General features: G+C 50.7%; 1 protein-coding gene across 3 annotated transcripts; it reads right to left on the reverse strand.

Moving 5' to 3' along the window:
- Window positions 1-3,385: 3,385 nt before the first annotated feature.
- On the reverse strand, window positions 3,386-13,523 carry LOC142925711 (uncharacterized). Of its 3 annotated transcripts, none has more exons than XM_076069100.1 (7): window positions 13,437-13,523; window positions 11,749-11,922; window positions 8,631-8,761; window positions 6,857-7,828; window positions 5,845-6,053; window positions 5,395-5,522; window positions 3,386-5,141 (listed from the first exon to the last, which is right to left on the reverse strand). In XM_076069100.1, the coding sequence occupies exons 5-7, from the start codon at window positions 6,017-6,019 to the stop codon at window positions 4,782-4,784; spliced, it is 663 nt and encodes a 220-aa protein (XP_075925215.1). In that variant the 5' UTR covers window positions 6,020-6,053; window positions 6,857-7,828; window positions 8,631-8,761; window positions 11,749-11,922; window positions 13,437-13,523; the 3' UTR covers window positions 3,386-4,781. The 3 variants fall into 3 exon arrangements, with proteins under 3 accessions (XP_075925215.1, XP_075925214.1, XP_075925216.1); XM_076069101.1 differs by having other exon boundaries at window positions 3,389-3,439; window positions 4,983-5,141; window positions 8,631-11,922; XM_076069099.1 differs by having other exon boundaries at window positions 8,631-11,922.
- Window positions 13,524-13,571: the final 48 nt, after the last annotated feature.

Raw genomic sequence — 13,571 nt, forward strand, 5'->3', positions numbered from 1 at the left:
GGATGGTGTTGGGGTGAGAGTGGATGGTGTTGGGGTGAGAGTGGATGGTGTCGGGGTGAGAGTGGATGGTGTCGGGGTGAGTATGGATGGTGTAGTGGTAAGCGTGGATGGTGTAGGTGTGAGCGTGGATGTTGTAGAGGTGAGCGTGAATGGTGTAGGGGTGAGCGTGGCTATTGTAGGGGTGAGCGTCGATGGTGTAGGGGTGAGCGTGGATGGTGTAGGAGTGAGCGTAGCTATTGTAGGGGTGAGCGTGGATGGTGTAGGGGTGAGTGTGGATGTTGCAGGAGTGAGCGTGGATTTTGTATGAGAGAGTGTGGATGTTTAAGGGGTGAGTGTGGATGGTGTAGGGGTGAGCGTGGATGGTGTAGGGGTGAGCGTGGATGTGGCAGGAGTGAGCGTGGGTGTTGTAGGAGTAAACGGAGATGGTGTAGGGGTGAGGGTGGATGGTGTAGGGGTGAGCGTGGACGTTGTAAAGGTGAGCATGGATGATGTAGGAGTGAGCGTAGATGGTGTAGGGGGTGAGCGTGGAGGTTGTAAAGGTGAGCATGGAGGTTGTAAAGGTGAGCATGGATGGTGTAGGAGTGAGCATGGATGTTGTAGGGGTGAGAGTGAATGGGGTTGGGGTGGGCATGGATGGTGTTGGGGTGAGTGTGGATGTTGGCGAGGTGAGCATGGATGTTGCAGGGGTGAGCGTGGATGTTGCAGGAGTGAGCGTGAATGTTGTAGGGGTGAGCGTGGATGGGGTAGGGGTGAGTGTGGATGTTGTAGAGGTGAGCGTGGATGGTGTACGGGTGAGCGTGGCTATTGTAGGGGTGAGCGTGGATGGTATAGGGTTGAGCTTGGATGGTGAAGGTGTGAGCGTGGCTGGTGTAGGAGTGAGCGTGGCTGGTGTAAGAGTGAGCGTGGATGGTGTAGGGGTGAGCGTGGATGGTGTAGGGGTGAGCGTGGATGTTGTAGGGGTGAGAGTGGATGTTGCAGGAGTGAGCGTAGATGGTGTAGAGGGTGAGCGTGGAGGTTGTAAAGGTGAGCGTGGAGGTTGCAAAGGTGAGCGTGGATGGTGTAGAAGTGAGAGTGGATATTGTAGGGGTGAGAGTGGATGGGGTTGGGGTGGGCGTGGATGTTGGAGAGGTGAGCGTGGATGGTGTAGGGGTGAGCGTGGATGGTGTAGGGGTGAGCGTGGATGTTGCAGGAGTGAGCGTGGATGTTGTAGGGGTGAGCGTGGATGGTGTAGGGGTGAGAGTGGATGTTGTATGAGTGAGCATGGACGGTGTAGATGTGAGTGTGGATGGTATAGGGGAAAGCGTGGATGGTGTAGTGGTGAGCGTGGATGGTGTAGGGGTGAGCGTGGATGTTGTAGAGGCGAGCGTGGATGGTGTAAGGGTGAGCGTGGCTATTGTAGGGGTGAGCGTGGATGGTGTAGGGGTGAGCATGGACGTTGTAAAGGTGAGCATGGATGATGTAGGAGTGAGCGTAGATGGTGTAGGGGGTGAGCGTGGAGGTTGTGAAGGTGAGCATGGATGGTGTAGGAGTGAGCGTGGATGTTGTAGGGGTGAGAGTGAATGGGGTTGGGGTGGGCGTGGATGGTGTTGGGGTGAGTGTGGATGTTGGCGAGGTGAGTGTGGATGTTGCAGGGGTGAGCGTGGATGTTGCACGAGTGAGCGTGAATGTTGTAGGGGTGAGAGTCAACAGAAGGTGTATATCGGATTAATTGTTTATGTGGCAGCTGCTACATTGGACAGACGGGACGTAACATCAGCGTAAGACTTAAAGAACATAAGAGAAATATTAAATTATCTCAAACACAACTGTCGGCAGTGGCAGAACATGCTTGTCAACAAGGACACTCAATTGATTTTGACAATGTTGCAGTGTTGTGTAAAACTAATTATTACTGGCAAAGACTAATTAGAGAATCCATTGAAATTGAGAGGAACAAGAATAACTTTAATCGCTCTGACAGCTACAGGCTTAGTGCGGCCTGGAAGCGTATAATTAAATAATACACATTACATTTTGATTTAAAGAATTACTAATCTACAACTCATTACTAATCATAACCAATGACTGATTACTAATCGATCATATAATTACAATACCCCCCCCCCTCCGCCTCTAATCACTGCACCTGATATGAGTTAAGTGATGACGTCACCCTGCTGCTCTATATAAAACCGGGAGCAAGGGAGGGCTTTACCATTCTGGCGAATTGCCCGATGATGCTGGTTGTATTTACCAGCGAAACGTCGTACTCAAACTGTAAATGTGGATTCGCTCTTCAACACACCGGTGGGCTAAAGTAGTGAATTATTTGTCTTTTTGTCAACGTGACACCTTTTTTTGCTGATTGGCCGTGTCGGGTGGTGGAGGGTTACGACACATTTATAAATAAACGCGATCTAACCCAAAAAACCTTTATTATGAATTCGTCAATCTAGATAATTTATAAGTGCATAGCTCCATTGGCTTCCTAATATCGGAAGGAAGAGCGTTCCAGACGGCCGCAGAAGTGCATTTGAACGCACGCGATGTGTTGACCGTCTCCGTTCGATGGGTGGCAAAAAAGTGCAGTGATACCAACAACTGTTGGGGCGAGCACTGTTATTGAGCGTCTATAAACGTTGTCACAGCACACAAGGAGGCGGTGTGGCCAGAGCCACACATTCCCAGCGCTGATATTTTACACACCGCACCGGATGCTCGTTTAAGGCCGAGCCAACCTAGGGGAGGCCCCAGACCGGTTCCGATATCCGATATCGCTCTCCTCTAACGTTTGACATAGCCAGGAATTCAACTTACAATGCCGGGTTCATAGAGCGGTGGCCACGGCCATGAATTTGACTCGGGAACGCCAGGTTCAAAGCAGCGATTCATAATTTACTTTGACAAGTGAAACATAAAAAAAACAATATATCCGCAACAATAACAGCAAAATAACGACACTGCTGCATGTCGTGACGCGGCGAGGCGACAGCATGACGACACCTGCGTGGGGTTCGCTGTGCTGCATCGCGTGGTTGAACTTCTTTTGCTCCGTACGTAGCCAACCGCGATAATCGGACTGCGGGGCAAGGACAGTTGTTCCCTCCACATTTAGAAACGTGCGTTTAAACAGATTATTTGATGTTCGGTTGGGGGCGAGGGAGCGGGGGGGACGACAATGCCGGCATGGCTCTCTCACCCAGCAGCACGTGGCCTCCTTCGTGCGAGAAGCACACGCCGGGCGTCGTGGGCGCGGAGGTGCAGGGCGTCACGGCGAAGCGGCGTGCTGGCTCCCCCAGGGACGCTCCGTTGAGCCGGGCCCCGCGCACGCAGCCCGGCCCTCCAGCGGCCCTGGGGTGGGGGGGGCGGTGACGGCACACCCGGGGCGCGCGACGCCTCCCGATATAATGGCGCTCCTCCTTCTCGGCCCGCATGGCTACCGTCAGCGCCACGTAGCGCGCTAATGCAAGACAGGAAACAAATGCATTACGAGCGCAAAACAGAGCTACATACAAACAACACCAAACACCGGCATAGACTCGGCCTTGAACATGTGATCTCTCTCTCTCCACTGTTAATAACACAAAATAACTTTGCGCGCCATTGTGGAGAACATAACAAAGATAAATAAGCAGACAATTCGTTCTCCTTAACGTATTTGATTAACGTAAAAAATAAATGTATGGATTTGTACAGATCTCATCAGCCGCATCGTGGCCTTATGGAAGTGAATATAATTCTCACGTGGAAGGGCGGGTGGAAAAGTGCTGCCCCTTATTCTTTGGACAAAAGTATCTCAGAACTAGTTCAGCATTATCCGCTTCCGCGGGCTATTCTCTAGCAGGGGGCGGCACACTGCTTTGCGAGAGACACCAATAAGTCTGTCAACGAGCGTGAGCGCTCGCGATCGTGTGCTCTTACGAGTCCGTGCCATCGGAAATGCGCGCCGCTCACACGGAGTAGCAGCGCCACTTTAAGTGTCGAACAAAACTGGTCTGAGACTCAAGCATGGATGAGGAACGTCTCCCACAGGTGACCGCCTCCAGTTCCTCAGGTTTGGAGACTCCCGGCGAAACTGCGCTGGCCGCATCGCCGCACAAGGCTTGCGGGCGGGAACGGGAACAGGAGCAACAGCAGGAGTAGCAGCAGCAGGAGTAGCAGCAGCAGGAGCAGGAGCAGCAGGAGTAGCAGCAGCAGCTGGAGTAGCTGGAGTAGCTGGAGCAGCAGGAGTAGCTGCAGCAGCAGCAGGAGCAGCAGGAGTAGCAGCAGGAGCAGCAAGAGCAGCAGCAGGAGTAGCAGCAGGAGTAGCAGCAGGAGCAGCAGCAGGAGCAGCAGCAGCAGGAATAGCAGCAGCAGCAGCAAGAGCAGCAGCAGCAGGAGCAGCAGCAGGAGTAGCAGCAGCAGCAAGAGCAGCAGCAGGAGCAGCAGGAGTAGCAGCAGCAGGAGTAGCAGCAGCAGCAAGAGCAGCAGGAGCAGTAGCAGCAGAGCAGCAGGGTAACCGTGGGATGCGGATCATTGACGGCGTCGATTTGGGGTCCTGTTGAGGCCGGCGCTGTGCACTGCTCAGCAAGATAGGATGGGGCAGATTGGTACAGACCCTTGTAGATCAGACGCAGAATCTTTATTTAGACTGCAGGAGGAATGTGATGAGTTATGAGGCTCTTTTTCATAGATGTCCAGTATGGGTGGGCCAACAAGAAGAGCAGGCATGGTTTGTAAATAATCCTATGGTTTGATGGGTCACCAATGTAACCCATCTCGTATTGGGAACGTTATCGGATAAGATTTCCGCTTTGGAACTCTCAGGCGAGCCGCGCCATTTGACACAGCCCCGGGGGGGGAAGGTGGATGTCCGGTGCTGGCACAGCCGGAGGCGCCATCGCGACAGTCCACCGTTTCACGGAGTGACGCTGACGGCACAAATCGCAACAAAACTCAGAATAAAACCCTCGAATCGGGCAAAACGCCCCGACACAGCACGACGAACGTGGGCGGCTTTCTACCTGCAGGTGTCGCCGGCCCGTGCCGCTCGCGACGCCACCCAGGTAGAGCGGGGAGCGCAGGCCGAACTCCGGGCCCCTGCGGCGTGTCGGGGCGGCCTTCGCCGCCGAGCCGTCCACGTTCAGCTCCCCGTGAGCCTCAGGGCCCACCACCACCTCCACCTGCGCGACACGAAGCGGCGGACCGGCGGGCAACGTCACGCTGGGGGGTTGCCACCTCTGGGGTGCAAACACAACCGGGGCGCATCACGATGTCACATCTAAAGTGATGTACAGATCACTATGAGCATCGAGGCCCACAGGGCTCCCCCACTACGCTGCTTTCTCTGTCTATACGGCTAGAAGGGAGATGTTTCGACTGTTGTAAGTAATGAGCTCCAATGTGTAACATCTGCAAATAACGGACTGCATTCACCATCAGCAGCTGCTGGGACAAGGGCTGCGCCTCCAGGTGCATGTCCAGGTGCCGCCTGTCGTCGTCCCCGCCGGTGGACGCGTACGCGAGCAACCCGTTGGCGTCGGTCTTCAGCTCCAGCGAGGTGCCTGTGAGAGGCACAGAGAGGGCACCGCCAACGTTGCTCACACATTAAAACTACACTATTTTTATTTGACCAGGTAAGGTGTCCTGAGCTATATAGCTCTTTTTCAGAAGTGACCCGCTTAAACACTCACAAATACGCCCACACACACACACACACACTCTCCCACGTACACAAACTCCCACATAAACATTCACCCACGTAGATCTAAAACTCATTCCTTTAGAACTGCTTTTTGTGTACAGTTTGTTGGTCTTTTTCCCTGCACCTCGGACAAGCACGGTTGGCTACATACGGTGCCAAAGAAGTTCAACACACGTACGTACATTTCCACACTTCGTCAGCTGCGGTGGATCGCGCTGCGCATGCGTTTCCCCCACAAGAGGCGGTCGTGCGTGGCTCCGGCACCGGCACTGTTGCCCCCCTGCCCCCGCACGCCCCCTGCGTGTCCCCCCCACGGCCCCGCACAGCCACCCTCGCCGGGCCACGCCGGCACACCATCCTGCACGGGCCTCAGGTGCCGCGCTGATGAACCCTGGCCACACGGTCACCATCGGTCACCACCAGTCACCACCACAACCAGCCATGGTCACCACCGGTCACACAGTCACCTGTCTCTGTTTATTGTATTACCGTACTAAATTACCAGCATAAGTCTGGCCCAAGTGTGAACAATGGAGGAGGTGGATCATTTCTGTGGATGGATCCAAGAGACAGTCGTGGATATTCCAGACTTTTATAGCCAGGACCCATGTCTGATGACTAAGTGTTGAAGATGACAATATTGACGACGACAATGACAATGCTATCGACGATGATGTTGAGGATGATGGTGACGATGACTTTGTACGACGCGCGAGTGTGATAGCCACGTGTCCCCGCGGCGCTGCAGAGACACAGATGCACATGCACATACGCGTAGACACAGACACACGCAGAGACACAGACGCACATGCGCATACGTGTAGGCACAGACACACGCAGAGACACAGATGCACATGCACATACGCGTAGACACAGACACACGCAGAGACAGACGCACATGCACATACGTGCAGGCAGACAGACGCAGAGACACAGACGCATATGAGCATACGTGCAGGCAGACACACGCAGAGACACAGACGCACATGCGCATACGCAAAGACACAGACACACGCAGAGACACAGAAGCACATGTGCATACGCGTAGGTACAGACACACACAGAGAGACACAGATGCACACACACGCAGGCAAAGACGCACACGCGCAAGAAAGAACGACAAAGTGACACGAACACATGCACGCACGCGCTAGGGGGGGTGCACACGCATCGAGCTCGTCTCTTCTAACAAACCAGAGCCTGCGGTGGCAATACGGAAATTCCACGTTCCTATGGCCAAGACAGGGGAGACCGAGGCGGCATCTGGAGGAGTTGCACAGAGCGAAGAGGTAAATGGTTGGAGCCTTCGTTGTATCCGTCGCTCATGGTCCGCAGGGTGTCCTCTTTGTCTTCAGGACCACCGCCCCCTCTTGAGGGCGACGGACAGAATCTCACCCTGCCCACACACACAGACTGTTGGGATGAGTGCTGTTCGCGAGCACCTGTGAAGGTCAGCACGGCACACAAGAGGGTGAGTTACCAACACCATGCCCGACCACCTTTGTCTTCCTAGTGGCGATGTTTACACACTGCAAAAAATACTCATTTTTGGCCAAGTCAACCTAGGAGAGGCCCAGGACCAAATCAGATAATCGTCACTGCTGTTGGCCGTGAGTGGCAATCGAACTCAGGTTGCCGGATTCGTAGCGCATTGCGCTAACCGTTGCACCACCACTCCCCACGATGTACCACTCCCCGCAGTCACCTCTCGATTAGCCTGGGTAAGAGTGTTAAAGGCTGTATGGGGGACCTTTTGTCTTTGTTTTTATTATTGTTTGCAGTGATCAAGAAGGGCAACGTGCTTCACTTAGACATGGATGGGGGATGTGAGCCGCGTCAAGGGCCCGGTGCCCGGGCTGCTCACACACACACACACACAGCAGGAGCTGCACGTTGGAGGGCTGCCCCGTGAGTCTCTCCCCACCGCACCACTACCACCACAACCACCGCCACCGCGCGTCACACGTGACAGGAGTCACCGACCGTTGATACTGGGGTGGGTGGTGTGGCCGGCTTCAGGCCGGGCCGGTACTTGCAGGGAGTAGTAGAAGAGCAGGCCGCTTGGCTGCATGGTGCGGAACGTGAGCCTCGTCTCAGCACGGGGAAGGGCTCCTTGACGGCCAGCGACATGAACCCGTCGCCCGCCAGGTAGGCCTTGCGCGACACCTGCACGCCGAGGTCAGAGGGGGTGCGAGCGCTTGAGAGGCCGCGGGGCCAGCGGCGGGACCTCGGGGAGCACGGTTGCAAGTCGAGCGTCTCGGCTGCACGCGAGGGATGCGTGACAGACGCATCGTAAAGGTTTTTGGGTTAGATCTGGCAAATCGCCCGATGACCTGGTGAAAACGTCACAGTACTCGAATTGTAAACGTTGCGGATTTACACACAAACAACAAAACCAAGTCTGCTGAAGTAGTCACTATTTGGCACGTTTTGTTCACGTGACAAACCTTACTAATTGGCCATGTCGGGTGGTGGTGGGTTAATGAAACATTTATATTCACACGGTCTATCCCAAAAATCCTTTACTATGATTAATATTGGTCACGAAAGCCTTCTACGTGTTAGACTGCGTAACACTTTCTTTCTAAACATTGTGTGACGTTACTCTTCTAACGAGACGTTTCTTTCTCGGAGGTTTTGCGAGCATGTGAGCTCTACGCACATTTTAGCGGGTTCAAAGCGTGATTCACATCTCATTGGGCGGCTACAAACCGACAAGTTGAGAGACTTCCAGTGACAATCACCCGGGTTCAGTTACGCAAACATTTGATCCTTCTAAAAACGAAATAACTTTTTTTTAACTAAGCTATTTTTATTTCACCTGGCCACAAGCCACAACTCAACAAAAGTGGCTTACAAAGTGGACATTTATAGCTGCCAAATACTTTAAACGCACGTTGATTGTAAATGTGGGAGGGAAATAAACTGGAGGACCCGGAGAACGAACGGCAAGGTGCGGTGCGCGTACCAGCACGTCGTCTGATCAGCTGGCGCTCACTCCGATCATGTTCCTTCTGCAGGTCCAGGTTGGTGTCCTGCACCTTGAGGCTCAGGAAGCAGCACTTGAGCCCCGTCTCCATCGTCACGTGGGTACGGCTCCTGCGAGACGCGACGACGCCAACCCCTTGGGGGTCAAATCTGTGCCATCGATCACCGATTCTGACACACTTCCAGGACAGTTGTATGTAGTCTCAGTAGCACTATCAGTGATTTAAACTCTAACAATGGCTGCTGCACCCCTTTCACTAAGAATGCAATGCAACCTGACAGATTCACCACCAACCACTGGGCAGACACCGGGAGTGCGCTACGATAGAGACCCATTGCTGGTAACAGACTACGAGTGCCACACACCCCTTCCCCCTAACTCTCTGTAAAATATGAAAAAAAACTTTTTTTATTTTACCAGGTGAGCCCCACTGAGCTATAGATCTCTTTTTTAGAAGCGACCTGGCCACAAATGTTAGCCCAACAAAGTGGGTTATCATGTGGAAATGTATCGCAACCAAATACTCTAAACGCATATTTCTAAATGTAGAGGGAAAAGTCGGAGGACCCGGAGAAAAATCCACATGATCACGGGAAGAACATGCAGTCTCCAAATATACAGCAGGCGTTGGGGTCAAAATCGAACCCACGACCTCCTGTATACCAGGCGAATGCATTAACCTGACTGTCCTCAAAGATTCCTTGAGGAAGTAACCTTCTAATGTAAGTATGTATGCATGTTGAACTTCTTTCGCACCGTACCTTGGCCAACCGTGCTGTTATAATCATGATAAGTTTATATCTATGACTACAGGACTGCCAACAACACAGTCCCGTATATTTCATAAAAATGGTTGTATATTAAGTCAACACGTGTAAAAGATCGATTGAAATGAATTGGAAGGAGATAATATTTAAACTACCCCTACAGGTGGCAGTGCTACAGTATTGCATTTCAACCAATACTAAGAATTATATAATGTTAGTGCTCCTGTTAAATCAGGCTGCGCTCCTGACCTGAAGGATGGTTTGAGGATACAGCCTTCCAACATATCTGGTATAGATCATACTACTTCATGTAAAACTACAGTACAGCACTGATAGCAATACAGTCCATTACATGTTGTATTAAGGGTTGTTCATGCGTTAGAAGTAGACAGTAATTGAAATTACGCCTGCAGGTGGCAGAGAACCACGCCACGCTGGTGCGCTACACGGCGCTGCTGCAGAACCTAACGGTGCGCGTGGAGCGAATGGAGCAGGGCCATGACTGCTACACAGAGCTGGACTATAAGCTGCTGCGGGTGGAGATCAGGAAGATGGAGCAGCTGGTACAGCAGCTGAAGCTGGACGTCTCCAGCGCCACGCACGATCATCTCCACCCCTGGTTCAGTCACGATTGTCTCAAAGGCACGCAATTGTTTCCATCAGGGGTGCTGCAATGCCCACGGTTCCTTTTGGGCAGATATGCAGACTCAGCTTTTGCAGCTGAAGGTGGCACGTAAAAAGGGGAGTACCTTGGATCACTGGAATGCGGAGGCAGCAGTTCTTGCAGTCGCTGGACTGTGTTGGATGGCTTCTCATAGAGAGCTGAATTGAACTTCACGAGCAAATTTGTGAGGAAAATGTTAAAGCCACTGCTTCAGAATTTTCATAAATTTTGTGAAATCTGTACACAGTATCTGAACATGGAAAAGCTGTACTGTACTTTCTACTGCATGTACAAAATGGTGTTAAAGCTCGTGAAAAAATACACATACTGACAAAAAATTACAGCCCTTTATCATTGCACTCTGGTCATGGCGGAGCATTTGGGGGGGGGTTGGGTGGCACTTCATGTAAAATTAGGGATTTCGATCGGATCATTGGGGTTTATCTATATATAAAAAGGAAATTTGTAAATGTGTCTGTTCAAAATGTTTAGCATACTTCCTGACATGCAACTTGAAATGTGCCATGTGGGTACTTTCCAGACTGTACACAATGCAAAAATTAGAAAAATAGACTTTTGTTTTTTTTGGGGGGGAGGGGGGGGGGCGTAATAATGGATATATTTTGCACGGCAAGTGAGCTGTGACTTCACATCTGTGATGTCACCCGCGCATGCGGAAGCGTCACGCAGTGTGCCTGTTTTTAATTGTATCACTTAAAGAACCAGGCTCCAGTCTACATTATAGACTGCCAGTACACTCACCCAGCTTAATAACCAGGCTCCAGTCTACATTATAGATTGCCAGTACACTCACTCCGATGAAGAACCAGGCTACAATCTACATTAGTGTTTTAATTATTATTTATTTTTAATTTTTTATTCACTTTATTATTTTTCTATCTACGTGACTTTACCAAAAGAACCAAGGAATAGTATGAACTATTCACATATTTTGAAAAAAAAGTGAATATCACTTTTACTGTATGATGATATACAAGAAACTGGTAGGTTATAAAAACCAAATAAGAATTGAAAGTAAAATACTTTGTTAGAGCTGCCTGAGGTTGTAATTTTAAGCATTTTTTTCCTCCGAATGAAGTGAAACACTTAATTATTGATTTCCAAATGTAATGACGCCATATTATTTATGAAAAAAATTCAGAGAAAGAACATAACACCGATTACTAGTCATTGTTGTAAATGTTCAGTGCAGTAACTCATAACATAACTTGCTTCCTCTGGTTTTCCCCTCCACATTTAGAAACATGCATTTAGAATATTTGGCTGCTATAAATGTCCACGTGATAAGCCACTTCGTTGAGCTAACATTTGTAGCCAGGTCGCTTACGAAAACGAGCTGTACAGCTCAGTGGGCCTAACCTGGTAAAATAAAAAAGGTTGCATTCTCAGGCACGTTCTTTGGCTGCTGTTCCATCATCCGCCTTGTCCAAATGCCATCATCTCTTCAAGAAATTATTCTCCTCGTGCGTTTATGACTAAAATAAAACAAATTAGGTTACCCTGTGTGTATGTATCACACGCTCGTCTTATAGACACACACAAAGACAAAAGACCCCCGCTTTAGCCTTAACATATTTTTTGTAAAATATATGGTTCAAAGAAGGCCGTATCGGGCATAGGCGGGTGTTGTCTGACCATACTTCACCAGTGCGTGCCGGTAACGCTGGGAGAGCGGGAGGTAGCGGGGCTTGACCAGGACCGGTTCAGATATCAGTCGCCTCTGATGTTCGCCGTGGTCGGGAACCGAACTCGGCTTGGATTTGAAGCGCCGTGTGCCAACCACTGTGCCACCGCTCCATCCCCACTGTACAGCACCGTACTCAACAACAAAAGCTTCAAAATACAATTCTGCAATAACGTATCATGCAGATAAATAACTCGTGCGTACAAAGTATGTGTGGGTGACGATCGTCCAGTAAATCAATGATCGCTCACGGAATAATTCTTCAAACAGTCGTGAAGATTAAAGCTGCAGGCATTGGCCACGCGGCACACAACACATGAGCCTCATAAACACCAATCTTGAGACTCGGTGAAGATTTGCTCAGTAAATAATTGACATTATTATGTCATTGTTATTATAGGACCAAACTTAGTACACGTAATGCTCTCGTGTGCGTGTTCGTGTAGCGGTTAGCGCGTTGCGTTGCTGTGAACCTGGCGACCCGGGTTCGATTCCCGCTCACGGCCAACACCGGTGACGATTTTATCTGAACCGGTCCTGGGCCTCCCCTAGGTCCACTCAGCCTCAAATGAGTACCTGGTGCGGTGTGTAAACATCGCCACTGGGGAGACAAAGACGGTCGGGCGTGGTGCTGGCCACCCACCCCCTCGTGTACCGTTCCGGCCTTCATAGGTGCTCGCTAACAGCACTTGCCCCTACAGTCTGTTAAGGCTACACGGGAGATATTTGTCTTTGTTGTGTCTATAAATGATGAGTAGCGATGGTAGTCTGTACTCGAGAGAGATGTTTGTACTGTACACGTGTCTGGAGCGTTATACACGAGGGGGTGGGTGGCCAGAAGCACGCCCGGCCGCCTTTGTCTCCCTTGTGGCGATGTTTACGCACGGCACTCGGCACTCATTTGAGGCTGAGTCGACTTAGAGGAGGGCGTAGAAGCGGACCGGTGTTGGCCCCGAGTGGGAATCGAACTCGGCTCGCCGGGTTTATAGCGCAGACACATCAACACACAGACATCAACACACAGACATCAACACACAGACACATCAACACACAGACACATCAACACACAAACACATCAACACACAGACACATCAACACACAGACACATCAACACAGACACATCAACACAGACACATCAACACACAGACACATCAACACAAACACATCAACACAAACACACCAACACACAGACACATCAACACACAAACACATCAACACACAGACACATCAACACACAAACACAGACACATCAACACACTGACACATCAACACACAAACACATCAACACACAAACACATCAACACAAACACATCAACACACAGACACATCAACACAGACACATCAACACACACATCAACACACAAGGCACATCAACACACAGACACATCAACACACAAACACATCAACACACAACCACACACCCCTCACCCTCCCCTATAAAATATCCCAATTACTTAAATACTTCAACTAACTTTACTTTATTAAAACACGTCACGCGAGTCTAAGTCCAATCGTGTGTTCTGATTATTTTTAATTTATAAGTCAAATGGCTGTGCGCCTCGAGGCGCCGACATCAACAGCCGCTCTGGTCAATGGCCATCAAAATCAACAGCCGCGCAAACGAACCAGATCACATTTGATACACTTACAGAACGCCATCGCACGGCGTTTATATGACATGCTACGTAACGATGTTGTCGTGGATTGTAACGCGTTCACCATTGTTGTTGTTGTTGTTTTTGTTGTGGTTCTCGTGAAGGGCGCGGTTCTCGCGAGATCTCGTG

The sequence above is a fragment of the Petromyzon marinus genome, chromosome 23, assembly GCF_048934315.1.
Source record: "Petromyzon marinus isolate PM22_M1 ecotype Great Lakes invasive population chromosome 23, UKy_Petmar_22M1.pri1.0, whole genome shotgun sequence".
NCBI lineage: Eukaryota > Metazoa > Chordata > Hyperoartia > Petromyzontiformes > Petromyzontidae > Petromyzon > Petromyzon marinus.